At 37.7% G+C, this 27,847-nt stretch overlaps 1 protein-coding gene across 1 annotated transcript; it reads left to right on the forward strand.

Moving 5' to 3' along the window:
- The first annotated feature begins 11,820 nt into the window (after positions 1–11,820).
- LOC101159939 (transmembrane protein 26) lies at positions 11,821–27,022 on the forward strand. Its single transcript, XM_004077301.4, has 6 exons — positions 11,821–12,266; positions 17,343–17,439; positions 17,542–17,637; positions 22,710–22,918; positions 24,448–24,527; positions 25,347–27,022. The coding sequence occupies exons 1-6, from the start codon at positions 12,076–12,078 to the stop codon at positions 25,640–25,642; spliced, it is 969 nt and encodes a 322-aa protein (XP_004077349.1). The 5' UTR covers positions 11,821–12,075; the 3' UTR covers positions 25,643–27,022.
- Positions 27,023–27,847: the final 825 nt, after the last annotated feature.

Here is a 27,847-nt window from a genome sequence, read left to right on the forward strand (position 1 = left end):
GGTGTATATCTGTGAACAGTTTCAAACACGATATTTCTACCATACACGGCAGTCAAAATCCTGTTTTGGATTAAATTACTTTGTAAAAATCTTTTCTTTTATGTATGTATGCGTGTTAAGAAAAAATACAATAAAAATGATTTTTTTTCGCGCTCATAAAGTAATCTTTGCCGTGTTTTGGGGCAAAATATTAAGCAAAAACTGTAAAAACGTGCACAGTTTTTAATCACAAGTGACACACGATAGAATACACACTTTAAAAATGTCATGTGGTTTAATTATCAGCGCATTAAAGATTATTTTGATCATTTTATCCGACGTTTAGTAGCGAAACTGCTTTATTTACCTTGCAGGACTTGTGTAAAGACGTTCAGTATGAAAGCACATTTCTCACAGTAATGACACTGAGGCGCTTGCTGTGGATGCCTTCAAGAAACAATGTTACATGAAAGTTAATAGGCCTATCAAATGATTCCTCAAAAGGCAACGTGGAACCCGCGAGGTACTTTGCTTTTAGTGGAACCTGGTAGCCTGTGACTGTTATTGCTTCGGCGCCGAATTTTTGGTTTTGATGTTTAGAGCACGAGAAGTGGGGGAAGAAAGAAAAAACGCCTTTATATGTGTTTTAAAGCGAGGATGAAAAGACAAAATTGGCCGAAAGAGAAAGCGGTGTGTGACAAGACAATTTTTCATAAGGGAGCGGTCCATAAAGCAGACAAAAATCATATTCGTACGTTATTCTGACCTTGTTAAGACAACACGCTGGTATATTTTTACCAAATTATCAGCGATCAAAGAATTAAAAAATCATATTATTTAATTATGATTTTAAAAATTATTAAATTAAGAATTAATGTAATAGCTCTAATTATGTATTGATATCCGGTCATGTTAAATATGTTAACGCTCTTTGTTTACATCTATTGTCCTTTTTGAGGGCTGATTATGTCAGCTGCATTTAATCAACTGTGGGGAATTTTTTTTTATGTATTCTGCAGTACCGACTCCATCCACAAGACGGTGCTGTTTCCTCACTCTTTTGCACCCTTTGCCCTGCATTTATCTGTCAGATCTGAAGAGCATGTAATAACGACACAGACCTACTTATGGTACAAACTATTTCAAGCAGATTACGCAATGCGCTATTTTTCTTTCCTCCTTTTTTTTTTAAAGAAGTACACTCACATTTATTCACATTTGCACAAGTGTATTCATGTTTACTAACTTGAAAACCTGTATATTCCTCCTCAATGCCTTTTTGGTATTTATCTTCAGGGCATACAAAAGACTGGGGAATAACAGTTGAAACATAGCAATTTCCTCCCATTATGTCTTATCTTTTCCCCTTTCCTGCACTGAGAGAAGCAACTGAAATAAATGTATACTAAAATAACTAAAGTGATGTGACACAGTAATATTTGAAGTATAAATTTAGACCTTTTCCAGTTTTATTGTCCTGGATTTGGTTGCAGAGGTTCGGGGAATTCTGCAGTGAATCCAATATAAATTGCAGCTCCTACTGTTATCTTTTTGATTTCTCTCACAGCCATGTCAGTGGTTTAATCAATGGAGTTGCAATGCTAATGGCAGCCACCATAATAAAGTCGCCAGTTAATCAATAACACCACTTGCACTCTTATCTGCGAACTGCAAGTGTTTGCTTGTCAACAGGCAGAGAACAGAGGAATTAAGATGCAGATATTGATGCAATAAAGGCTTCAAGGTGAAAAGTTGTTATTATAAGCCACCTAGAACTATGCTCTAAAAGAAAAACAAGGTCTATGATCATGTAATGACAAATTGTGTAGGACACTTTGAAAATACCAGTTTAAAAAAATCTATGTAGCTGTAAAAATCTACTTTAAAAAAAAGAAGGTATTTTTTGTTTACCTTTAGCTATGCTCACTCCGCCCTCGTGTGACTACTTCCAATGAGCAGTCTATGTAAATACATGTGAACATGCATCCCGGGCTTCCGCATTCTAAAGTCTTGCATAACTTTTTACAACTGTTCTTGGGCTGTACTAACAAAATGCCAATGAAACACACGTTTAAAGTTAAACCAGGTGGAACTTTGAGCTATCAAGTCAGACTTGGTAGCGACGTTTGGATGGCATCCCTTTATTTCACGCAAAGTGCAAACTGTTTGAAAACTATCATGGAAGAGAAATTATTAACTGTAGTTTGTGCCCGGCCAGAATTAAAAGACACCAAGTCTTTCAAAGATCAGAATAGAGCTGTGAAAGAAAAAACGTGGAGCAAGATTCAGGAGATTTGCACCTCTTTTGACATTTCGCACCAAGCCTCTTTCACTTGTAGGCGGTGGACATGTGCCAGTCCTAAAAGCAGCAGAAGAAGAAGCCTCTCCCAGCTTGTCAAGTGTGTACACCATGGGCTAAAAGCACGTCCAAGAACACGGATTCTTGGACTGCGTGTCAAATCCCAGATGTATCCGTAGCTTAAGAGTTACTTCACAAAGTGATACCGTAAAGTTGACAATAAAGCAGCAAAATGGCCTTAAAGAGTGCAAAGTAGGTACTTACTTTTTCACATGCAGCTTTTGCACATTAATTTTTGAATATACATTCCCACAATGTAATATTCAAAAAACTGTGTAAGCACAATTAAACAAAACCTCAGAGGGAAAAAATGTACAGTATTTAGTAATCTACAGTCATGTTATGATCCTAAATATTGACCTTTGTTTTTAAATCTAACTTTAAAATGATTCCAAAATGGGGTTTTCCCCCTGTCTCTGTGAAGTCCCATTTGTGGAATAAAGAAAGAAAATCCTCCATATCTGGTAAAGTGGTAACAGCATACTTTGTCTGCACCAACACAGGTGTTCCACATTCAGCATAATGAGGCAGCTCAGCAGGGAGCTGCACATGTGGTAGAAAAGACCGGAGAGCTGGGCTAACACTTCCAACCACGGCAAAGCCGTATAAAGTCTTTAAATGTCACATATTATTAAAACCTCATGTTAACAAGTCTATGATTTATTCAATATTTTTAAAGTTTTTCACAAGATTCCAGTATAGGAATAGAAAAACAACGAATTTTTACGTTTTTACTGCAAAATCATAAATGATTCATTCATAGACAGGATAAAACAAGAAGTAGTGGAATGGAAAACAACACAGATTAAGACCCTATCATGTGCTACAGACTTTAGAGGCTACATTCAGCTCATTTTGTTTATCTGTTAGGTTGAACCACACCATCAGTGATAAGAACGTCAGAGCCGACAACTGATATTCTGTCAATACTCTTTAGTTGGCTGTTGCTCTTATCTGTCTTGAGTGCTTTGATTCCTTGAAACAAAATGTTTTGGTTTTTATTTTGCTCACTGATAGACCGGTTTGTTTTGATTTTTTCCTGTGTGAGGCTGTTGTCTTTGGTGAGTGATAAACTCGTCATGCGTGTCTTGCTTGGGACCAGAGAGTAGACAGATACTGTATGAAAACCACACTATAGACTGTAAAATGTGTAAATAGGTTCAAAGGGTTTTAACTGATTTCACGTCTGAATACTTTTTTCAGTCCTTGACAGCACAGCTTGCTGTAGTTCATTGAAGCTTGAGGGCGTTTGTTTATTTACGGCTCTCTTAAGGTTCACTCGGGTTCAGGTTGTACAGGAACATTTCAATGTATTGATTTTTTTTCTTTGTCAGCTTCTGTTGAAGATTCTCTGGTTGGTTGAGGTCAGGGTGATGCAGCGTGACCTACTTTAAGTCCCATTTCCACCGCTCCAGACAAGGATTGAATTTACAATACTTTCATTACTTACAGTTGTTTAATATTACTCCTCCACTGTTTCATGAGGTGTTGTGGTCGGGTTGCATTAATTTAGGCTTTACTTGTTTGTGAAAGTAATCCTTTTTGGAGATAAGAGAGCATGAAGAAAACATACTTGGTCTACCCTTCTCTAAATGTTTAGCTATGCTCTATTAAAACCATGCTGTATGGGTGTCAGCGTTATTTTCTTTTTAAATTCTTTCTTCTCAAATATTTATGTAAAAACTTTTTCTTTGCTGGCACAGATGCTCTGCTTTTCAAGAGAACCTTAATAATAATTCAGGCATTGGTTTTAAAACATCTGTTATAATTTTATAATTTTTAAATATATATGAAAATGAGAAAGCTCTCTCTATGTGAAAGCATTTGTTTGAGTATGAAAAACAACATCCAAATTAAAACAAGCTGAGGAACAAAGACTAAAAGAGCAAAGTGACCAGCAAATATGAGGAAGTTTAACCCCCCCTCCTTTTTTAATAGCCAAAAGGAATGTGAGAACACAGGAAAATGCAATAAACAAGTTTGGTGGACTGATGAAAGACTGAGAGACATTCATGGGAATTACAACCTTCTCTTTTTTGCCTTAGTGCAACACTGCTGGAATTAAATCATTTGAGCAAAAAGGTTTGGAAAGGTCTAGGCATGGGACTGAAAACATATGATGTAATTCTGGTAATATTGGTTTAAAAGTGTATTTTTGCACTGCAGTATTGACTTAGTTTTTCTGCTAATCCAAAATGCTATTGAATGTTTCAGCAATAGTTTTTAATCTATTCATCTTTGCAGTAAGTTACATTTTTTTGTTGCTTTCCAGGGAATAAGTAGAAAAGTATGTTCTAAAATTACGCTAAATTAATTAATTAAAATTCCAACCTGTTTCTCCACATTGGAGAACAATTATAAAGCAGAAAGTAGGTAAGAAAATATCCTTTAGCACTTTCCGTTTGAGTTTTCTAACAAGATATCGCATATCATGTTTTACTTTTCAAAGATTTTAACACCACGGGGCTTTCCTGGTGTGTTGGTTCTCACAGGACCAAACACCCCCCACCCCCCTTTTCTAACTTTTTCCGTGTGATCTAAGGATTCTCCTTCCTAATTATGCTGCCAGAGGACTATAAAAATCTGCAAATGACTAAAACAAAAAAAGGGTTCTTAGGAAATAGGTTAACATATTCCTTTTCTTTCTCATTCCATTTTCACAATTGCATTAGCCGGCAGATATACATCTATCATCAGCAGGAGGCCCTGGGACATTAAAAATCCATCAAGTAAATTTGGCCTATGGAGCACATTTTAGGAGTAACTTTACACCTGTTACTTTGTGCTCCCGCAGTCACTTGACAATAGACCTCAGTCCACTGTGTGACTTCAGGAAAAGGTAACTGGAGATCTGAGGGATGATGCAGGGCTAATTCTAACCTCTTAGACTCATTATAACAGTGTTACATTACTCTCCATTCAATCACATGTGAGAGGGCAGAGCACGCTAAAGAGAACCCCAATTAGTTTATTGAGGGGATCACTTTTAATCAGCACACTATTTGGATATGTTAATCCGAAATAAGATATATAAGATGATTTCTGTGCATTTGTGCATCTTATGGGGCATAGGCAAATTATGGGGCATTAGGCGAGTGGGCTCATAAATACCTGCAGTAATATCTTCAGAACATCAAAAGGCGCGCAGTGAGCTGTCTGGATTGTTGCTGTTCACATTAGAACAGATAGGCTCTTGAAAAGTGCTCTCTTTTTGCTCTTATCTTGCATCGCCCTTGTTTCTCGGAGACACTGTTCCTCATTATGATTCGTAAACGATTTGAGGTTTTTGCTGTCTTTCTTTTTCAACATCGCTTCTCAGAACCACAGCAAAGCTTGCACCAATTCAGCAGGAATGGTCCCACAGAATTTGTATATGCATGATAAAGAACGCATGACCGTGAACTAATTGCTTGAAACACACAATTTCACATTTGTGGGCAACTATTACAGCTAAATTGTTTGATTATGTCAAGTGAGTCATTCTATTAAGCAGAACACTAACGTAATCATGTGGCAGGACAACGTGAACTGGAGTGTTAACGTCAGGCGCAAGTTTTAGCTTATTATTTGCACAGTAAATGTAAATTTGACTCATTGATGGAGGATGCTCCGCTGAATCAGAAATGGGCAAACCACAAACAAAACAGGCAGCTTCACTCCCATCTGCATACACATCAGGGCACACGCAGATGCACACATATTTTATATCTCTCCATCTAAAAAGAAGACTGCAAGCATGAATAATACATTTATGTAAATGTCTGATGGGTATAACTATAAAAGATGAGAGTGATTGAAAGGGCATTTTGTTAGATTGAGTTACTGTCACTGGCGAGTTATGGATGCTTTCAGAACACCACCCAGGCTGAAAAGCAAAAATGCTTTTATTTTTGAGACGAAGAGGTCAGAGTTTAACCTCCCCATTCAAGGGATACATTAATTCACAATCAGATCTCAGCATTAAAAGACAAGCTTCATACTTTTCCAACACCAGTAAGTGGCCAAACCGATGATGAAATCGCTGAGGACAGTGACCTCATCTTTTACCATCTGTGTTGCGCATCCTCACTCCCTCTTCTGTCAAACACTGTATTGTTGTAATATGAGCAGAAATGTCAGCAGACATCTATGATCATATTATTCACTGGTGCATGTCATTCTCCCCATCTGGGCTCTGAGCACGGTGTTGTGTATATGTCAACTAGTTCTAGGTAAAAACAGTAAAAGCATATCCATTTTTTTCTGCAGGCTTTCAATGTATTGACAGCTCCCTTAGACATATGTGCAATGCCACTGTAGCTTGAGTCATAGCTGGCATATATCAGGACAATCTGCCAATTCAGGAAGAAACAAAGGAACATTGATTCTGAAATGTGAGAGAAAAAAATCAGTATTCAGAGCTCAGAGCGTGAGCAAAACATGAAATTAAAAGGGAAGGCGAAAACAACTCTCCGCATTATTAATTTATCTAATTTTATAAAGCAATTTAGCAGTCACTTGAAGTTGCCATGGTGACAAGAGGGTATTTTGAGAAAACTAATGACCTATGCGAAAACCACTCACTGTAAACTTCACTCAAGCTAAATGAGACTGCTGTCTGTGCTGTGTGTGATACATGGCTGAGAACTTAATCCCCTGCGCCATGCTTTGCCTTTTTTTCTGCACAGGACAAATTAAGGTTGTTAATATCAATGTAAAACATCTGTGGGGTGTTTACTGTACGGATTGTGTGAGCCAAACAGCGGCGAGAGACCAGCAAAGCTTTGCATAACAGTCTTTTGTTTTGATTGGTAATGCAGAATTTATAGCAGTTAAGGTCAGAGAGAAAAAGAAAAAATGGCCTCCAAAGAGCGAGAGAGAAAAAAAGCAAAAAGAGTGTGGTGTAACCTATTATGTTTCACACTAAATCCACTTTAATATCTCTATTTGTCAGCTTACGTCAAAGGTTCCTTATGAGAAGCACTTTGAAAAGTGGCTCTGTTCTGAGCCGAATCATATTTGTCCAATAACTGCTTGTCCTGCTGCAGCTGTCGGCGCTGGGACTGAATGAGTCATGTGTTGCCCATTTAAGTCCAATTTCTCCCATGCGAATGCCTGACATGTGTGAGTCTGCGGGGCTTTGTGTTGAAACAGTATTTCTGAGATGAGGGCAGGGAATCAAGGCCGGAGCAGTGCAACCATTTGAACACCTGCTTCACCCGTGACCTGCACTGTTTAAAGAAAGCTTCTATTTAGGAAACAGTCCAGTCACGTTGTTTCAGACAGAATTTCAGATCATGCTGCCATTCAATTACAGAAATAAACAAAAAGAGGAATAGGGAGGGGGAAAAATGTGTTTCCCCTTAGAATGAGCTTGAGTTATGTCCAATCTGTGATTAATCTGTCAAAATGCTGAAACAACAGTTAACCAAAATAGATGATCATGTGTGGAGAAATGTCTGCTGGATCAGATCACACTGTTTCACCCACTTTCCAAACAGTAATTCAGAGCACATTTGTTTTTTTCCCCTGTGAAACAATGGTGTGTAGTGACACCTGTTGGGGAACAGCAGTATGTATTTTCAAATTTCTTATATAGTTATTACAGCTTATTTATTTTTATCTGTTACATTTAATGATTGCAAAATATTTGGCATAAAAAATGCCAAATATTAAGTAAAGTTACTTTTTACTTTAAAGATACAATATGCTTCTACAACATTTGTTATTGATTATATGCAGACATCGGGCAAAGTGATTGCTCAGAAAAAACTTGTTTGTGCAGGAAGAAAGACAAAGCAGGGAAAAGCACAGAATAAAATAAACTTATAAAAAAGTGAATGAGAAAAGGGACAGAAAAGGAGAAGAAATGCAGAGGGAGGGGCAGTTTAAGAACTTCTTTGTTTTTTCTATTGTGGCCACAGCAGGGTACTGAAAGTGTTTTTGTTTCTTTGACCTTCTTTATTAAAACCAGACAAACTTAAGAATATGCAGAAGACCCTCATGTGTTCCTACTAGAAAGTGGGAGGATAACAAATTAGCACTTTCATTAAGTAAATGTTGTTTTGATACTGTCTAAAAGTTGAGCAGTGAAGTAGGTATTAGAGGCAAGGATCTCATAAAAAATATTGAATACAATCACTGCAGAGGGCCCCATGTTAGTGTTCATCTTGGCCCCCCAAAAGTCCGCCACTGATTATATGCCCTTTTTTTTAAAAGAAAATGTTTAAATTAAGTCTTATTTTATGTTTTCCTTATAACAAAAGTGTTTTTCTGTCTTTTAAACAGTAAATCAAACATTATGGTTATTATATGAAATACAAAAAAGTCTATTGTAAAATGTTCTTGAAAGATCTGGAAAATGCAATTACTTTAGAGTAAGCGTTACATATCTACAGCAAAACCCATTGTTTCACTCTGCTCTCATATCATCTGTGTGTACTCATCGTCTCCAAGTTTCCTCGAAGCAATCAAGGCTCCATCAATAACAAACATGCAACACTAATGCATATATTTTACTGAATAACACAACCCAAGCTGAAATGTTTTATTCATTTGTCTATTTAAAAGATCCAGAAGAAATAATAATAAATGAAAAAAAAGCCAAACAGTGAAGGATGCAGTAAGTATGAGGTTTGAAGGATGCAGAGGAGTTTAAAAGAAAACACAGTGAAAAGGCATTTGTGAATAAATGACATAAAAAATGTACCTCTCAAGGAAACCACGTTTATTTTGTAAGAAGGTGATTTCATGTTCCTGGAATTCAAAACAGCTTGTTAAATAAAAGTGTTTCACTATTCTTTACTGAGTTTTTGAAGGTCTTGGTTTCAACAATTTGAGATTTATTTCATTTCCAGGAGATTAACCATGGAATATGCTGCTGAAGAAATCAGAGAAACTGTGATCTGCTGCTCGATTGTCAAACGGGGACTTGAAACAACTGTTTCAGTTGTAGCTGTTGTGATTAAAGCAGCTAACACAGAGGCAATCACTGTTGTGTGATCAGTGTCCGCAGCCCCTCGGCCATTATCGTCTCCAGGCAGTCAAGAGCTGAATCTTGAACAGCATGTGGGACGGCCTTTCTGTCTCACTCAACAGAGGAGAGTTTGTATCCTTTCACAGACTCTTTCTCTCTTTTCCCCTGACAGAAAGAGCTCACATAATAAACTGGAAACATTCTGGTTTTAAATAAATTAGAATTTTATTTATTTAGGGGTTATTTGACAAACAAACTGGATACACATCAGTTTTCCTTTTTTGTTTTCTTACTTCCTTCTTCTTTTTTTTCTGCAGCCAGTTTCTGTCTCTGCTGAATTTTCTGCTGTCTGAAATTCTCTTTGTGATTTCACGCACATGAGGCAAGCCAAAGTGGGATGACAGAGACTTTGGAACAAAGACAGGAAAAGTCTGACTCCCTTCCAAGGTCACCCGCCTTTCAGCTCTTTCCTCTCTTTTGCACACTCTGGCCTGATAGATTTCAGCAGAAATTAAGTCAGCCTGCAGCCAAGTGGAGCACAGTAATGTGTGTCTGCGTTTCTTTGAAAGTGTTGTTTTCTCCAGAGAGAAAGCAGGAAATGACATTGAAACTGTTGGTTTTAATGCATCAAATATGACAATGTGCTTTTAATTTAACTTGTTTTAATGGATTATGCATATTTAATAAGGTGCACTATATGTTTAATCACGTAAAATATCAAATACGCATTTTTGAAACAGGTTTACATGTAGTCTAAGCATAAGTGAAAATATATTTAAGTATTATCTTCTTAATTTTGCAGAAAAAAATCAAATACACTTGAAAAATAATGTTTGTTTTCTATGTTTGACTCTGCAGTCTTTTCAAAAATGTGCTTGCTAGTTCATTCTGTGCAAATTATTGTTATTTTCACACGCCCAGTGGCCTTGTGGTCTTGTGGTAGAGTGTCCACCCTGAGACTGGAAGGTAATGAGGCCGAGGCATACCAAAGACTATATGGGACCCAAAGCCTACTGCTTGACACTTAGCAATTAAGGTTTGGATTGGGGGGTTTAAACCACCAAATGGGGACCGGACCGCACCTGTGTCTGCAGCTCACCACTCCCCCAGGGGATAGGGCAAATGTGGAGAACAGGTTTCACACACCTAGGTGTGTGACAACTAATGGGATGTTTTTTCATTTCAAATATGTTTCAATCAAAGTTCAGATTTGTTTTTTTACATCAGTAGCATCACTTCAGCTTTTCACAAGGACACAAGCACAGATGTAAATGCTAATATTCATGGGTTCACATGCTTTTTTTTAATTCATTTTGTTTTTCTTTTCAGAAGGGGGGGCAGAACTGCCACCAATATGACAGTTCAAACTTTATTTATCAAACTCACTATTAGTTTTAGTTTAGTTTTAGTTTAGTTTATTTTTCCACAATGTGTCAAAAGCAAAAAATGACTATGACTGAAGACAAAGTGTAATATATGAGATTGTTGCCTTTTCTACAGTATGTTCAACATTTTATACGTGACTCTATTTCTGAACAGAATGAAGCTGAAATCTTTAAATGTTCTCTTTCAAAGATACCACAGAAATTACTGATATTTTTTACAGTTCCCTAACGAATGCACAGGGAAATCCCTGTGCCAAAGATAATCAACATCTGCTTTGTGTTAGTATTTATGCCAACACTCATGCAAATAGCATCCTCGCTTCTTGAGGGAGACTATCTCAGAGTGTGTTTATCTTCTGTATAAGAGTTTTGCTGTTCAGAATAACAAACAGTGAGAAGGAATTTTTGGCATCAGCATTCTTAAACTGTAGTCTGACTACAGTTTAAGACAGAAACTCTTTTCTTTCCCAAAGGACTGAAATCCATCAAATGTAAAACGCATTGTTTTCTTTGCTCCGGTGGGAAAATTGTAGTAACTGATTAGTTAATCAAGGCATTCATGTCAGTACTTTGACATGTGAACAATACAAAGCATTTTTTGGTTTTACATTTGGTAATAGGACTTTCTAAAATATTAGTGTTTTCTTAAAGTTTTGAATGTAAGCGTGGAGGGAGATCATTTTTGCCCTTAATTGTTTAAGAGCACTGGAGCATATTTAACGAAGCAGTAAAAGTTAAGTTCTATAGGTCACTGGGTTATCACCAAATCAATTACACTGAATTGGTCATACTTTGCCTTGTCTAATACAAGACAAATATTTATATTGGTGTGTTTTTGTTTTATTTGTATTTTTATTGTAAATGTTCAACTATTATTGCAGCAATTTTTGTTTTAATGTAATTTAATTAATTTTGAAAATATACTATTTATTTATAATTAATTTTCAAAGCAGGCATTATGGAGCATACGAATTAGCTATGCTTTTAAAAACTATTTTCCATTGTCTTTTAGAAATTTTAAAATCAAAACATGTAATTTCTAAAAGAATTATTGTTTACTTGTTTTCTGATTTCCAGAATGGACAGTAGAGGGCGCTCTGTCCTCGCAGTACTCTTAATAATGGATCTAATGCGGCTCTCTCCTCTTCGCGCAATGTTGTAAAGTCTGTCAGTGAAAGGAAAATCTGAATAAACTCTGGTGAGGTAGGCATGACTTACTTTTTCACATCAACATCATGTGATCCGGACGGTGGGAGAAATGGCCATTATAGGGGCGGAGCTAAACCTTTGGGCCCCTTTTTTGAGGTGGCCGCTTGTCGGGACCATCTGTGTAAGGTCGAGACTTACTTTGTCAGGAACAGCAGGACGTTTTTGAGACCTGCAGCTTTTTCAGCACTATGGGCATTTGTAAGTTCATTTGTGCGGTCATCACCAGAGCTCTGTTCATTCTGGTTTCTCTGGTCGGGGTCTTTAGGGTGACATCTGTGAAAAATGACCGCAACTACTGGTTCCTGACTTTCCTCTTTTTGCCGCTGGTCACTGAAATGATAATAACTCTGAAGAGGCGAAAGGGAAAAGATTACAAATGGTAAGACACGTTTCTCTGTACATGTATTTATGATGATGATTTTTGAGTGTGCATTTCACAGCAGTGCCTGAAACTAATGATTAATATTTAAATCCATGTATTGACATTTTAAAAAAGAAGTTCTTAGTTGACTCAGAACTTTGAACTGTCCCCTAGTTCACCATATCCTGCCTTTTCTAAAGCTGCTATTGTCCTGCATTTGAGGATGGGGAGGAACCCATGGATTCTTTCTAAGAAATACACCTTTATTTTGATTCAATGCAGCATTTATGTCCAAGAATTCTGAATGTTTATTTAAATTTCCACAGCACAGACAGGAGGGATGGAAAGATTTCATTTAATAAATGAAACAGAGACTCCTTTAGAGGTGTCTGGAGGGTTAGATGACAGCAAAATAGTGGCGAAGTCTGCTTTCCAACCACTGTGGTTCAATGGTTGGAAAATGTTTAATGAATGAAATAAACAAGAGGGGAAAAAACAGATTTGCTGGAGGAAGATTATTTTCTCTTAAAATTTTTCTTGTTGGTTTTTGTTTTGACTGTCCTTTTTGTTAACTTCCTGCAAGATTGGTCTATCCCGAGCTCTCTGTGTTTATGTTTTTTTGCGGTCTATTTGCTGTGTTGGATGGTGAATGGATGGGCAGTGAAAATAAAGAGCAAAGGAAACAAATGTTGTGTTTGCTGGAATTTTTCATGGTAGCAGAGGATGGTTACCAACTATAGAATAATGCCAAAGTTTGGCAAAACAAGATCAAAAATGAAGTTGGCATTTGGTGACTTGTTAGGGACTTTGATCAAAAGAAACAGGCACTTCCCGTGGCGCTGGAGTCAAAAGGGTGAGCCAGAGAACCGGCTTTGGAAATATGCACAGAAGATCTAAAAAAAAATGAATGGGGTGGAATTTTTGCTTGAAAAACTGGACACAATACTTTTAAGAGAAGAAAAAGACCGAGCTAATGAAGCAAACTCCGATTTTGATTCAATATCCAAAGAAAATGCAATGTCCATGGAAGATTACATAAAAGAGTTTGAACAAAGATAGAATCTCTGCAAAAAGCACAACATGACTCTGCCGGTCGCTGTTTTGGCGAAAAAACTTCATGACACAGCTTGTCTTCATGAGAACAGCAGGCAACTCGCTCTTACAGCGTGCACAGATTTAAGCAGATTTTTGGAGGAAAAAACTACAGAAACAAGTAAAAGCAGTAATACACAAGATGCAGGGTTTTTTTCACAAATCAAAGACCAGCAGTCAAATTTAGACAGAGCAGCAGCTCATCACAGACCAGACAGCGGCAACTGCAGCAAGGCACAAATCCACTTGACAAGTGTTGGAGAAGAACTACATGCACCATCTGCCAGAGCACCTACCATTGGGCTAAAGATTGTCCTCTTGAGAAATGATGTAAAACTGACAGAGGATGAAGGTGTGAAGAATGTAACATTACACTATTCACTGAAGCAAATATGACAGAGTCAGAGATTTTTCTACCTGAATCACAAGGATCGGCCATCATTGACTCTGCATGCACATGTACTGTTTGTGGTGAAAACTGGTTGGAGAGTTAACATGAACGACACAAAATGATACAAACAGAATCTCCAAGTTGCAGGCCTTTTAGTTTGGGAGATGGTCAAGTGGTGGATTCAAACAGAAAGCTAAAGCTCCCAGCAGACATTAGGAAAACAAAACGCCACATTGAAAGTGAACTTGAGCCCACTGATATTCCTTTGTTGCTGAGTACAATGTCTCTGAAGACAGCAGGGACTGTTTTGGACATGGGGAATTACAGAGTCGTCATGTTCAAGGAACAAATACCCCATGAGCTCACTAGTTCGGGACAATATTGTGTGGACATTACAGATAACACTGCAGGAGTGAGCTGTAGTGAAAGTGAAGTTCTTGTTGTTACAGCAGAGATGTCTCAAAAAGAGAAGCAGAAAATACTCCGTAAGCTTTGCAGTTCAGCCATGCCTCTGCAGACAAGCCGCAGAGACTCTGGAAATAATGAGAAAGATTTTTTGGTCCTTTTGCACCAGATCATTAATGACTGTGAGATTTGTCAGAAACACCAAAGGACTACACCCATGACATCAGAATACAATGAGACAGTAGAAGTGGATCTGTGCGAGCTGGAACCTGGCTTTTGGTATTTCCACATCATTTGCTGCATTTCCATTGACTACAAAATTTCACAAATTTGATTTGCAATAATGTATGCCGTTTCATGGCTGCCATTAATTGAATGAGTTGTCGTTGCCCTGTATTCAGGAACTGAGTGAGCAAACCTTACAACTGCGCAAGCACAATGCCAACTGAGGTGGTCCGCACGTTACATCTGCCGTTTTTTTTTTGTCTAATAAAGCCTCTAAAAAATGAAAGTCCCGACCCACTGCGTCTTGGCTGCCTTGCTGGATTTGACATGCAAATTTCGGCCAATCAGATCAACCAGAAAAGTTACCTCGCCCAAGTGACAAATAAACCCCCTAAACATTGCTAGCAAACCCAAGGAGCGTGCAGGAGTGCCGCTCGGTTGGATTGCAACCCTGCAGTTGTAAAATGCGGGGTCGCTCGGTTAGAATTGTGCTTGCGCAATACATTCGCTCAGTTATCTTTGGGCTCGTTCAATTAATGGCAGCCATGAAACGCCATACATTTGTTTAATGAAAACCAGAATTTCGGGTGAAAAAACTCAGATTTATCAAAAAAAAGATTTTGCGCTTGGAGGAGGTGGTTTTTTGGGTGTATCGAAATGGACATATTTAGCAAAACTGCAATGGAAACACACTTTTTTAGAATTAAATGCTCTTCTTGGCAGCAACTGGCTGCCCTTAGCCCTGCACAGTGTGGCACAATTAGAGGTCCCACAGTGTCAGACAGCTTGTCAAAAGTTGAGCGTGTCATTCGGAATGGTTGGTGTTACGGCGGGGGGTTGGGGGAGCACCCAGGCGGAGAGAGGAGGAGGAGGCAGGAGGTTCCAGGATCACAAGTGTTTATTCAGCGAAAAAGTCCAAAACCAAACAAAACTCCACTGCAGCATGCAGGCAAACTCGAGACTCGAAAAAACACTTAACACACAGGAACTCGGAATCATCAACTTAACATTAGACTATGGATCAGCACAGAAAGGGAAGACAGGACTTAAATACAGGACTGACGAGACACAGGGGAAAACAATGAGGGCAGATGGGGACCAAAGTAATACTAGAAACAACAACAACACAACAGAAAGACCTACAAAATAAAACAGGAAACGGAACTCAAAACATGACAAAAACAAAAGACAACTAGAACACAAAAGTAAAGAAACTAAAACTTTGATGGTTGGATCCACAGCTCCTCTGTAAAATCACCAGTAACAGTTGCCCAAATTGGCTTCATCTGTAGCCCCTCCCACATAGCTTGTTACTCCATGGCCTGAATAAGATGCCATTGTCTCCTTTGATAGATGATGATGAGCGCTAGTGCCATGGTAGAAATTTGGATATATCTTGTCGTGTTATCAAATAGGAAAAAAGAGTCCAACTGCTTACTTGTTGGAACGTATATTTTTTAATACCGCCAAACAGGCTTCTCACATGACATATGTAGAGACTGTCAATGGTGTAGCTGCGCGGCACGCGCCCGGCGCTGCTGGGACGTCATCCAAATGCTCGATTGTTGATCTTTAACAATTCTTGCTCTCATCTGTCGCTGGGTTTTTGAAATGACTTATTGCAAGAGTTGGTTTGTGTTTATTTGGATCATAATTATTTAACGGAAAGAGCATAATTGCAAAATTGTGTTTTTTTGGCATTTCTAACATTTTGATAAAGTGTTGCACATATGTGTAATGGAAAAACAGCTACTGATCACTTCACACTCTTCAGTGCAGGTAACATCTTGAGAATCAAGAAACCTTCATAGATCATCAATTCCTTTTTTCATTCATTGATAAGTGTTCATGGTGTCCCAAAGTGGATTTACACAGACAACGCTGACTAGAAGGGTTCTAGTATAGTCATTGGTCAGGATGGGGCTGTAGTGTTTAGACATGGTGGGATTATTTTCAGAGCATATCAGTCCAGGCTGAAGAAAGTTAATGCACAGGATGAAAGTCAAGAAGCGCAGCTCAGTATTTCTGTTAGTGGGAAAGAAAATGGACACACAGAACCAGATGTGAGAGAGAACTCAGCAGATGAGTTAAGTGTACATGAAAACATAGAAGCAGATAATAATACAGGTTTAGAGAAGGATGTAACAATTACTGAGTCTCCAACTGATGTGAAACTGAAGACAGGTGAGAATTTCACATTCACAAACACAGAAAAACAAAAAACATGGCATCCAGTATACAGCCAGGGTTTTAGGCAGAACAGGGAAAGCCAAGGGACAGTACAAAAACTGATACAATGTGCAGCATATTGGACCGGTAGTGAGTGACAAACACAGGCATTCGATTCTGAAGTACTTATTACCAAAGACATTTCTTTTGATGCTGCAAAACAGTAAGAGTTTGAAAACTGGCGATGCAATAGTGTTTTGAAGAGGTTGCAGATAATGGTCAAACACGTATCACTTCAAGATGGGTGTGTACACTGAAATAAACTGCAAATGGTATTGATCCTGAAGCTCCCCTTGTGGCTAGAGGTTTTGAAGAAGCAAACATTTACAAGCTACAAAAGGATGCTACTACATGTCCATCAGAGTCATACAGACTCCAGATCTGTCAGAACAAATGGAAAGTTCATTCTATTTGTTCATTATTGCATACATACATATATATATATATATATATATATACATAAATATATATATATATATATATATATTTTTTTAAGTTAGACGGACATTGTGAACTTCCTGTGAGACTCTGTTCTATCACGAGCTCTCAATGTTTTTGCTTTCTCTCTGCCGTGTTGGATGGTGAATAAGGTTGAGCGAAAATAGAGAGCAAAGGAAACAAACGTCGTGTTTGCTGGATTTTTTCACTTTTTCCAGATCGTTGTATCTCTAAAAACTCCTTGAAAAAACCTTTTCTTTTTGCATGCTTTGGTTTGTGACTTCTCTCATATGATGCTTTTGGTTCTATTGCAGGTTCTCTCCTCCTATCTTTCTGTTTCTCATCAGTATCATTCCCTCAATCTGGATCCTTGAGCTCCACCATCAAGAGAACAAATCCAGCAACCCCAAGGTGTCAAAAACCCAAATGCTTCATTGTGACTGCTTTAACTTGTCCCCTAGTTTTTAGCTGTGATTTGTCAACCAATATTAATTGCTTTTTTTCTGTTTTCAGTGCAGTAAGCTTGACTCCTGGGAGAGTTTGCGGAAAGTGGTGACCTCGAATGAGACTTCAAGAAACGGCACTTCCCAGTTTGATGCTAATCTAGAGGTACACCCCAAAGTCTCCTTTTCCCTACATTTTTTTTATCTTTTGACGGCTTCTCAATCCCCAGGGAATAAACTGAATATAGGTGTGATACTTTTTTAAGATAGTAATTTTGTTTTTTTTCTACACAACCACATAAATTCCACTGAGCACAAGAGAAAGTGTAAAAGCTGACACATAGTTGGTTTCTATCTGCTGACTACAAAATCGAAAAAAAGGAAGTAGTAAAAAAAAGATAAAAGTTTAAAAAGGTTTGTTTTTAACTTTCACATTACTTTGTTTAGTTTTACAAGTGTACAAGTCAAAGAATGTGGAATAATTTTATTCTCAGTGTCAAACTCAACCGTTCCCCAAGTCAGTTCAGCTCTAAATAACATCCAGATGTATGTGTCTGTTCAAAGTTTTTATGTTGAAGAGCGCAAGTCTGTGGTTTTCAGGATGAGATCCAGAGGACACACATGAGATCCCCTGGGGAAAACTTCTTGGTATTTATGAAGAAGACTTTCCCAAAGCTTCCAACTGTTAGACAAAAGTATCTGCAGTTTGAGAATCCAGATGCAGTGCTAGAATAAAAAAAGTTAATATTCAAAGTGGGAAAACCTATACCACTTTCCCATAAATGAAAACTTGGATTCTGGGAATATTTTCCCACATTTTTCAGCCTCCGCAAAATGTAGTTCTGCAAAGAAAGGAAGAAATGAAGGAGGAAGAAAAGGAGGATTGAGACACAAGTATGAAAGACAAGCTAAGGGAATAAAGCATGTTAGAGTGAAACAACAGATGGCACATTTTGGACTCCAAAGTCTTCTGCCTGCAATGATACAGTGTAATATAAGTATGCTGGAGTCTGTGGCAGAGAGTGAGAATTGTACCCTTCAGTGTGTTGTGTAGGAATGTGATTCTTCATCCAAGTTAAGTGTCTGTTGGCACAAAAACTGTAGAACCTGTTTGGAGCTGGAATAAACTAAAAGATGTAGCATCAACTCAAATATTGCTCTACATACCTCTATTACCTCTATTGCTCACTTTAGTAAAACCTTCTTCAATCCAGTTCCCACCACAGCTCAGGGGACACATGGATGTCAATGTGAAAGTGTGGAAATGTTTCTTCTTTTCTTGTCCACACTGGAATCCCTTTCTGCCATCCAGCCTGGACTCATTGCTAAGATAGACCGTCTCCAGTTCTGCATAATAATAATAAATTGATAAATAAATAAATTAATAAATAATAATTGATACATTATTAATCCCACAATGGGGAAATTCTTCGCCGCATTTGACCCATCCCCTGGGGGAGCGGTGAACCACGCTCGGGAGGCAGTAGCGTTAAGAGTCTTGCCCAACACCCCTCACTGGGTGATGTTAATTGCTCGCCATTGATATAGTAATTGCCCCCAGTACCATTGCTCATTCCCCTCCGGGAATTGAATCCTGGATTCCTGCGTGGTAGCCTTTCACCTTACCAACCGAGCTACCCAGATGCAAAATCATGTGGTCATACAGAAGGACGTAACAATCAGACAAAAAGACTGTTGTTAGGATTAAAATTGCCTTTTAAATCACTTTCCAAAATCCGTTTGGGACAACAGGAGCATTGTTTAGTGTCAAAATGTCACTAACAGAAATGGCAACATACATCTTACATGATATTTTGCTGCCACATTGCATCACGTGAATTGTTGAATGGTAGTGGTGTCTTACTTTTCAACAGTGTGTGTGGATATTCATGAGGTGTTTCTTTACTTGATTATTATAGTTATGGTAAATGATCTTAAAGACCCACTCAGATGAAAATCTGTTTTTTTTTTTTCTTGTGGCTTTTCTCTGATGATGGAGGACATATATAAAGAAAATTCAACTCAAATTTACATTTCTGAGTATTCACGAAAAAATGCTGGTAGAAAAATAACCTATTTGTGATGTAAAAAAATGCTGGTGGGCCACAGGCTATCTGCTCGAAGCTCTCAGCACCTGGGAGGGGAAGGGGGGCGGGACTGCTCCGCGCCAACAGTCCCACCCCCAACTCAGAGGCAAATTTCTAATGAACTACTGCCGCTATGCAGAATCTTTGTCCTAGATACGACCTGCTTTTATAATTTTGGCTAATAATCATAGTTAAAACACCACCAGGAACACTTTGAAAAAAATATGAATAGATTATTGGATTGGGACCTTAAATCATTTTTAATTCAGAAACTCGAGCAGGTTGATATTATCATAAATGGATCATAAAACGTCTTCTCAGAAGTCTGTGATTTCTTCTGTTCTTCCTGTCCAAGTTTTTCCAAAACTAGAGGATACTGCTGAAATTCAGTTAAGATGAAACAAATATTTATTTTTTATAAATAGAAGTTTGCCAAACTGTTTGTGTCCATCTTTCTTGTATAAACCCTTTGAAGCTCAGCGATCATTGAAAGGAAGATGCACAAACCTGGCAACACAATGAGGTTCTAGTTTGGAGTATTCATATTTGCTACATTTTGGCTTGCTTACTTCAGTGAATACAAAGTTTCTGTGTATAAATGAAGATAGCTGTGTGTGTGTGCACATGTGTGAAGTGAGATAAGAGCGTCCAGTGTTCTCCAACGGATGTATCGGCGTTAAACAGAGCAGCTCCGTCTGTCTCTGCCTTCAGAGGGTTTGAAACATGAAGCAAAGGTGTTTGAGCTGGTGTGGTCGTTCTTGTGGAGTGTGGACCGGAATGGGGCTAACCACATAACCCAGCGGGGTTGTGGTGATATCTGTAATGGTGGACAATTTCTAATGGTACGTGCTTTGTCAGAATGGAAGCTGTGAATCCAGTAGGAGGAAGATTGAAGGAAAGACGGGTCGTTGGCGCCTCCAAGTAATTGGGATTTGCCATTTGCTGTTAAAGCAGAAAGGAAGTCGATAAACAAGATCCAACCCTATTATGTGGGAAGTAGCCCCCAGCGTTTTGGTTGACTTGTAGGCAAGCTGATTTAACTAGAGGACGGATGCCATTGAAAATCCTATTAAAAAAATTTAGGCAAGTCCAAATGTTCAAAAGTGAATGAGCTCTTGAAAGCTTGACAAAGATCCAAATGATGGCTGATGACTTCTTTAATATTTCTGCTGAGGGATTCCTAAATACTCCAAAAATAGCAGCCTTTCAAAAACTGACTTCATAGAACAGTCCTTCATCACCTGTGCTGATGTTGTTCCTGGCAGCATTATTCCTCTAAAGCAGGAGTGTCAAACTCATTTTCACCGAAGGCCACATCAGCATAGTGGCTGTCCTCAAAGGGCCAGACATAACGTACACATGTAACTAAATGTAATGAAAAATAAATGTAACTACTCCTTAATTTTAAATAACCCTTTATTTATTTATTATAACCTTCTAAAGTGACAATTACAGTTGAATAGAAAACATATGTTTGCTTGTTACTCTGGCATAAATCCTTTTAAGTTTGATTCTGTCAGGTTAGGTTATATGGACATTGTTTAAGTCCTAATGTATAGTCACCCAATCCGATATTTCAAGTCTGATTCCACCTAGATATGATAAAAAACACACCAATTTTTATTTTTTATTTTAAGAAATGAAAAACTTTTATGGTCTCGCGGGCCTTGAGTTTGACACATGTGCTCTAAAGAGAGCCCTGTCCTTCTTTTTCTGTGTTTATGGTGTCAAAGTCACAGCAGAACGTCGTTGATTTTTAGGAAATATGGTGGAATTCTCTTTTCTATGCAGTCCCTAGTTGTTATAGGTCTGTTTCTTTCTTCAATTTTTTTCTGACAACTCAACTCTAAACCTATCCATTCGAAAATGCAGTCTGTCGAAATCTGCAAATCCATTGTCCCGCCATGTTTTGCTGTAAACGAAAAAATATTTTATTAGAAAAGTTTTTATCAAAAAAGTTAAATAGGTGCTTTACTATGGAAGTAGTTTATTCCGAGTTGGCTTTCAGTTGGAAGTATCAATATTTAGATCATGCTAAACAAGTAAAAAAAAAAAACAAAGCTCACTTTTTTGAAAAGATAGATGGTAATGTAAGCCTCCATTCTCATTATGGGCCGACTAAATCCATTTAGCACTCATTTATGGTGATGCCATAAAGCTTTACTTTTACATAGGAATCCATTTGCCACAATGCATTTGGACCTACACTGCAGACGGCGTAAACGGCATGGCCGCTGGAAATCCACTCTTTGCAGGTCAAGAATTTTCTTTTGCAGAAGCCCAGTGTCATGCAAATTCTTTACAAAAATGGTTCACAAATCATTGAAGAAAAAAGGTCCAATGCACTGTCTAGTGGGTCTAAATGACCCAACTCCCAATGGTAAAGTGCCTAGGATAGCACAATGGTTACAGGAAGCATTTCCAAAGTTGTTTATATTTTTTTATTTGATGACAATAAAAAAATATAGTCTGTGAAATGTGACATACATTTACATAAAGCAAAGCTTTCATGTATTTTGTACTTGTAACTGTCTACAATTCCCATATGTTTGAGGGTTTGAGGCTTTTATTTATTTGTTGATTGTTTTTTCTGTTTGTAGCTCCATCCTCCGTTAGTTTTTAAACTGATTAGTACTTTTTTCCTAGAACTTTGTTGGTAACAACTATGTAACGACGTGCAAATAAAAAAAAGTAGTTTAACTGTAATGTTTATGTTTTGGGCTGTTTCAGACTCTTTGGGGCCCCAGTGGGTGGTGTCCTGGTGAAATGCAACAGAAAACAGCTGCTCTGCAGTAAAGTTTATAAGGAGAATTTTAAATGTTGTATTTGTTTGTGACACATTTTTTTTCTATTTCGTTTTTACAGAAAAGCTGTAATTAGTTGACTGTCTTTCTATGGAGATTTGTTGATTGCAAGAATGTTTACCGGTAAATGTTGTCTCATCCCTTCCCCACTGTTGGCAGTGGGTTGAAAACTACTAAAGGAGATTTGCTGACATTGTTTACTCTACACAAAAAAATCTTCAAAGACGTTATGAAAATCCTATTCCTTTAGCACTTTGTCAAAAACCTGTAATTGTCACCAGAAAACTCCTTTATGTCTTATGATATAAACATTTATTTATTAATCTCTTTTCTCACTTTTGTTTTAGAACCTTAAGGCGGTGTTGGCAAGTGTGTGTTCCAATGACTGGATCCTGGCTCTTCATCAGATCTTACTTATCCTCCTCATCGTAGGGAAGTGGCTTCTTCCTCTTGGAGGCGGGGTCACAAGAGACGAGTTATCGCAACTTCTTCTGATTTTTGTCGGCACAGCGGCAGACATCCTTGAATTTACCAATGAAACGCTGTCAGATGTCAAGTGGGTATAAAACTAGGAAGGAATTATGCATAGTTCAATGTTAAATGTCCCATTTCATTTAAATAGATTTCCACGACTTCCTAATGCAGTCAAACTGTTTATAGATTACTACTTTATATATTAAAGTACTCCCCTTTTTATTAAATACCCTAAAATATTCAAATGTCAAAATGAATTTTTACATTCCATAATTATTGCAGTAAAGAATGCACATCTGTGAAGACGTTCCTTTAGTCCATATGGTTCCACAGTAGGAAAAGTTTTCCTAAAAAAAAAGTTATCTGAATTGTTGAAGATGTTTCGTCTCTTATTCAAGATGTTTTCTCAATTGAAAGCAGGCATGTCCAAAGTTTGGCCCAAGGGCCAAATGAGTCCCAACTTTAAAATTCTACCGGCCCGCAGGCTCCAGTCATAAAACTCAACAATATGCGGCCTTCACCACATTCTAACGACCTAGTTGCGATTTCTTGATTGTGATTGGTTAAATCATGACAACAACCTTTGGCTACTTGACCTTCAGACTCTTAAGGGCCAAACAAGAAGAACAAATTTTTTTTGTGTCTGTGATCAAAACCACCATGGCTTGTTCTCCTGAATAAGTAAAAGTATTTGTATTATTTCCCTGTTGGCATGATTTATATTGCACAGAAAGACTTTTTAACTTGTTCTGTCCAACAACTGAGCAAACAGATGAGACCTGTGTGTAAGTCTTGTGTTGGACATTTCTGTTCTGGTCTTCAATTTAGAAATTCACAGTAATTTGGTCAACTTGAAAACTATCTTATTCCAAAAAAAAAAGGTTTATTAAATAGTTAATTTGCATTTAATATTACCACAAGGCTTCAAAAAATGCATGCCGACCGGTTGGCCCCTTACACATTTTCACCTCACCAAAATCTGTCCCTCTTTGCAAAACGTTTGGACACCCCTGACTTAAAGTGAGAATTAGTGCATCCTGTCTGCTTCATCCCTCCTCCTTACCTACAGTGTATTGATGGACAGTTTTTTTTTCGCTCATCTTAGTGTCAGATTTTGACCTTTGATGTAACATTCGTCTTTCCAGCAGATCTGGTATAATTGTTACAGCTTAAATTAATAACTTAGTCAAATCAGTGCTTGTATCCCCCACCTTTTCACCTTTCTTCCTTTTACTCTCTTCCACCCTCCCCTCACATTCTTCCCCTCTCCCTCCCCACACACACTAAATGTAACAAATAAATAAAAAATAATACGACAAAAAGGGGTTTATACAAATCTACACTCTAGTTTCTTGAAGCTATATAACCTCTTTTTGTGATAGTAAAACCTGTCCAACACAAAAAGCCTTCAGCTCTAATCTGTTTGCTCAGCTGTTGGACAGAACAAGTTAAAAAAAAAAAAACAAAAAAAAAAAAGAGAATTAGTGCATCCTTAAGAAGTGCATAAAATTTCTTTGTTTTGTTCTGTTAGCCAGTGCAGCGTGTTATTCAAAAAAATCATAAATGAGAAAAACAAAGATAGAATCTGTTTTTTTTTGTCTGTGTTTGCAGGGAAAACAGTCCTGAGTTAGTTTACATCATCCTCGGTGTGTGGACCTGGAGCATGCTGCAGTTCCCCTTACATTTGGCGGGTATGCTTCTCTATATCATGATGTCAGTGTGGGAACATTTTAACTAACAACCTGAAAGTCTAAACTCTGAAAGAACTTCCTCTTTTTTTCTTCTTTTCAATCCAACCATTTAAAGAAAAAAGTTTAGCCTTCAATAAACACAGAAATCACAGAGCAGAGAAGACAGAGCAAATATTTTCTTTTTCAAAGATGCAAAAGAAGAAAAAAAAAAGAGCAACTTGTTGCCTAGAAAGAAGAAAATTATTCCACTGAATAGGTCCAGAAAAGAATGACTTTTTGGAGTAAAAGACAAGGTTTTGAAAGAGAAGAGAATAATGGGAACAAGTTTGTTCTTGGAACTACAGTAATTGACTATTAAAGGCCTGAAATATTCATAACACAGCTTTATCGTTTGTAAATGGATTCTGGGTATGAGGATAATAACACTGCACTTATACTCCCGACAGGAAATAACATCAAAGCAATTTTCTGTAGTGTTTGTCTTTACAAACAAAGTTGCGTTTTTCACATTTGAATTGGATGGATCAGAATGAAGCAGAGTAGGGAGCTTGTGGCCCACCCCAACTGTTAATTGAGCCGTAATGCAACAAAAAAAAACAAAAGGCTTTTACGTGGCTGTAAGCAGTTGTTGTCTTATGTTTTAATTGTTGGTGCAACCACAAAACCTACTGTATATGTGGTTAAAAACCAACCAGCTCACTCACAAATGGCAGATAAGCTAAAAAGCAAATGTTTTCCCTGCAGACGAGGCTGTCATAATGTCATAAAGGAAGGTTTTAAGTCTCCTTTTGGTTGTCTGTTGTTTTTTTTTTTCAACAGTGGTGAACTCAAAGCGAGATAGCCAGGGGGATTTGAGCACCGATGAAGATTTTCTGCTGAGGAGAAACAGCACAGACATTTGGAACATCATGGAGGCCCTGTTTATCCAGGATGGCCCTTTTCTGGTGGTTAGGCTCACCGTCATGATCCTCTTTGAAACCATCCACCAGATGCTTGTTTTCTTTGCCATTAAGAATTCTTTGGTTGTTATATTGAACCTGTACAGGTTGTTTGTCATATGCCATGATTACAGAGCCTCGCGGCGTAGGCCGGGGGACAGCGTTGATGCCCCATGAGTTGGATGAGGTACTGGGTATTCCCAGAGACCCCAAGTAAAGCAAAAACTAAATGGGGTTTTACACAAATCATTTTTCAGCAGAAGAGAAACAAGAATGGTGTCCTTCTGATATTCTGAAGAAGATACTTTTTTTAATAACATTAAACAGGAAAATTGATTAAACACCATCTACTATGATCATATCATAAGTAGCAGTGGTTTTTAGAGTTAGTGGGTTTACATAATTGACTAAAAATGCAGCAAGATCCAAACAGAGGACGCTGCAAAAAGAGGAAGCAAGGAACAACAGGAAAAATGTGACTTTACAGACGGCTTAGAGCGTTCCTGTTGCTATCTCAGGAAACCTTTTGTTTAAAAAAATATCCTGAGAAGGCCACATTAGAACTAATGTCCATTCATATTACTGTCAGCAGAATTCTTTGCTATCAAGGCGGTCCAAAAGCAAAGTGTAAGAGCTCACAGTAAGGGACCGTTTTGTGGAAATTAGATATAGATCGACCACATTCCTTTGCTTGTGGTGCTTGGCAGACATCAAACTCAGGCGGCATTAACAGGAAATGTGGTTGACAAACATAAAGAAGATGCACGGCAGCTGTAGATTCTAGACAGAACCAGCAAAACCAGGAAAGCTACTCTGCTTTTTTTGGACACCAACCAAAGAGACAAAATCCCAATGAAGCACAAGATTTTTTATTTGTCATTGTAAGTCTTAAACCATTTGAAGAAAAGGTTATCCTTGTATTTAGAATAAATGCATCTACACTGTGTCTTTAAATTATTAATACATTTTCTTAGGTCTTAAAAGAAATCTTGAAAAAAAGAAGGATGTGTTTTGCACTCATAAAAATGTTTTATTTTGATTGTATGCATGGATACCTGTATTGTTATGTTACTTCATTAATTAACATATCCCTGAAGAAACTAAACACAACACAAACTGTACTCAGGTTTAAGCTTTGTCTGAGAAATCTGTGTGAATCTTTAAATCTTTGACTTGAAGGGTATTAAGAAAACATTAAATGAGTAAACACCCAGGTTTATATTTGGAAGTCAATTTTAGCTTTCATTTAATGATGTTATAACTTTATCAGTATGATTTTTGTATTTTTAATTCTTATTGTTTACTTCAAACAACATATATTTTTCTGTTTTTCCGATTATTTTTTTAATTCAGAGCCATGAAATGACTTTTACAGACCATGACTTTGGTGCTTCACCACAGATGTTTGTTGGAATTTCCTGTGTTGTTTTGCTGTGGCGCCTATTTATTAAACATGCATCACTGCAAATGTTCGAAGGAAATCTGAATTCAGCATCTCGATGCTTTTTTTTGTAACGTTTACCTATATATGCATATTAAAGGACGCATGGACATTTACACTTTGAAGATATGTTATTTAAGGATTTAACCTCCTAAGACCTGGCATCCACAAGCGTGGACATCACATTTTGGGTTTATTATCACAGTTGTCAATATTTTTTTCCGACTTTAAATGAACAGCAGACTACTAAACATTTTATTTGGTTTGTTTTCACTTTCGTCCTTCCTATTTTCAGATACAAGAACAGTGATTTCTTCAACAGCTATTCTGCTTTTTTCATTTGGATTTCTTTGTTTTGGTTCAGTCTGAGCTGGATAGATCGATTTCACTGTCTCAGTTTGACCAAGAGGGACTTTTTTGGGAAGTTGAATGTCATCGGCTGTATGTACTGTTGGTAACCGGAATTGTGAGAAAGGTGCTTGACCCTCTCTGCAAACTCACAACACCCTGTTCTATTTTCAAACCGTCAGAAGGCAGTGGATGAAGATTTGGCTCAAAGAGGACATCCTCTTGGTTTGGAAGCAACCCAGTTCTTATTCTGTACTTCATCCCTTTTGTCTGGCCAACTGGAATAGGGATGTAACTTTTGCCAGCTTTAACCATGCCATTGCCCACTTTGTCATCCCCATTTTCTCATCATTTTAAGAAATACTTCCGTTTTCCTACAATCAAAGGAAAATGCTGCGCTAACAGCTTCTGTGACTGTCTGGGGCAAGTCTATGCCTTTTTCTAGAAATTGTTGAATTACATTAACCCTTGTGCTATCCTAGGCACTTTAACATTGGAAGTTGGGTCATCTAGACCCACTAAACAGTGCGCTGAACCTTTTTTCTTCAATGATTTGTGATCTTCACTGGATCACATGAAATCTTTCCACCTTT

The sequence above is a fragment of the Oryzias latipes genome, chromosome 15 (genome assembly GCF_002234675.1).
Source record: "Oryzias latipes chromosome 15, ASM223467v1".
In the NCBI taxonomy this organism is placed as follows: domain Eukaryota; kingdom Metazoa; phylum Chordata; class Actinopteri; order Beloniformes; family Adrianichthyidae; genus Oryzias; species Oryzias latipes.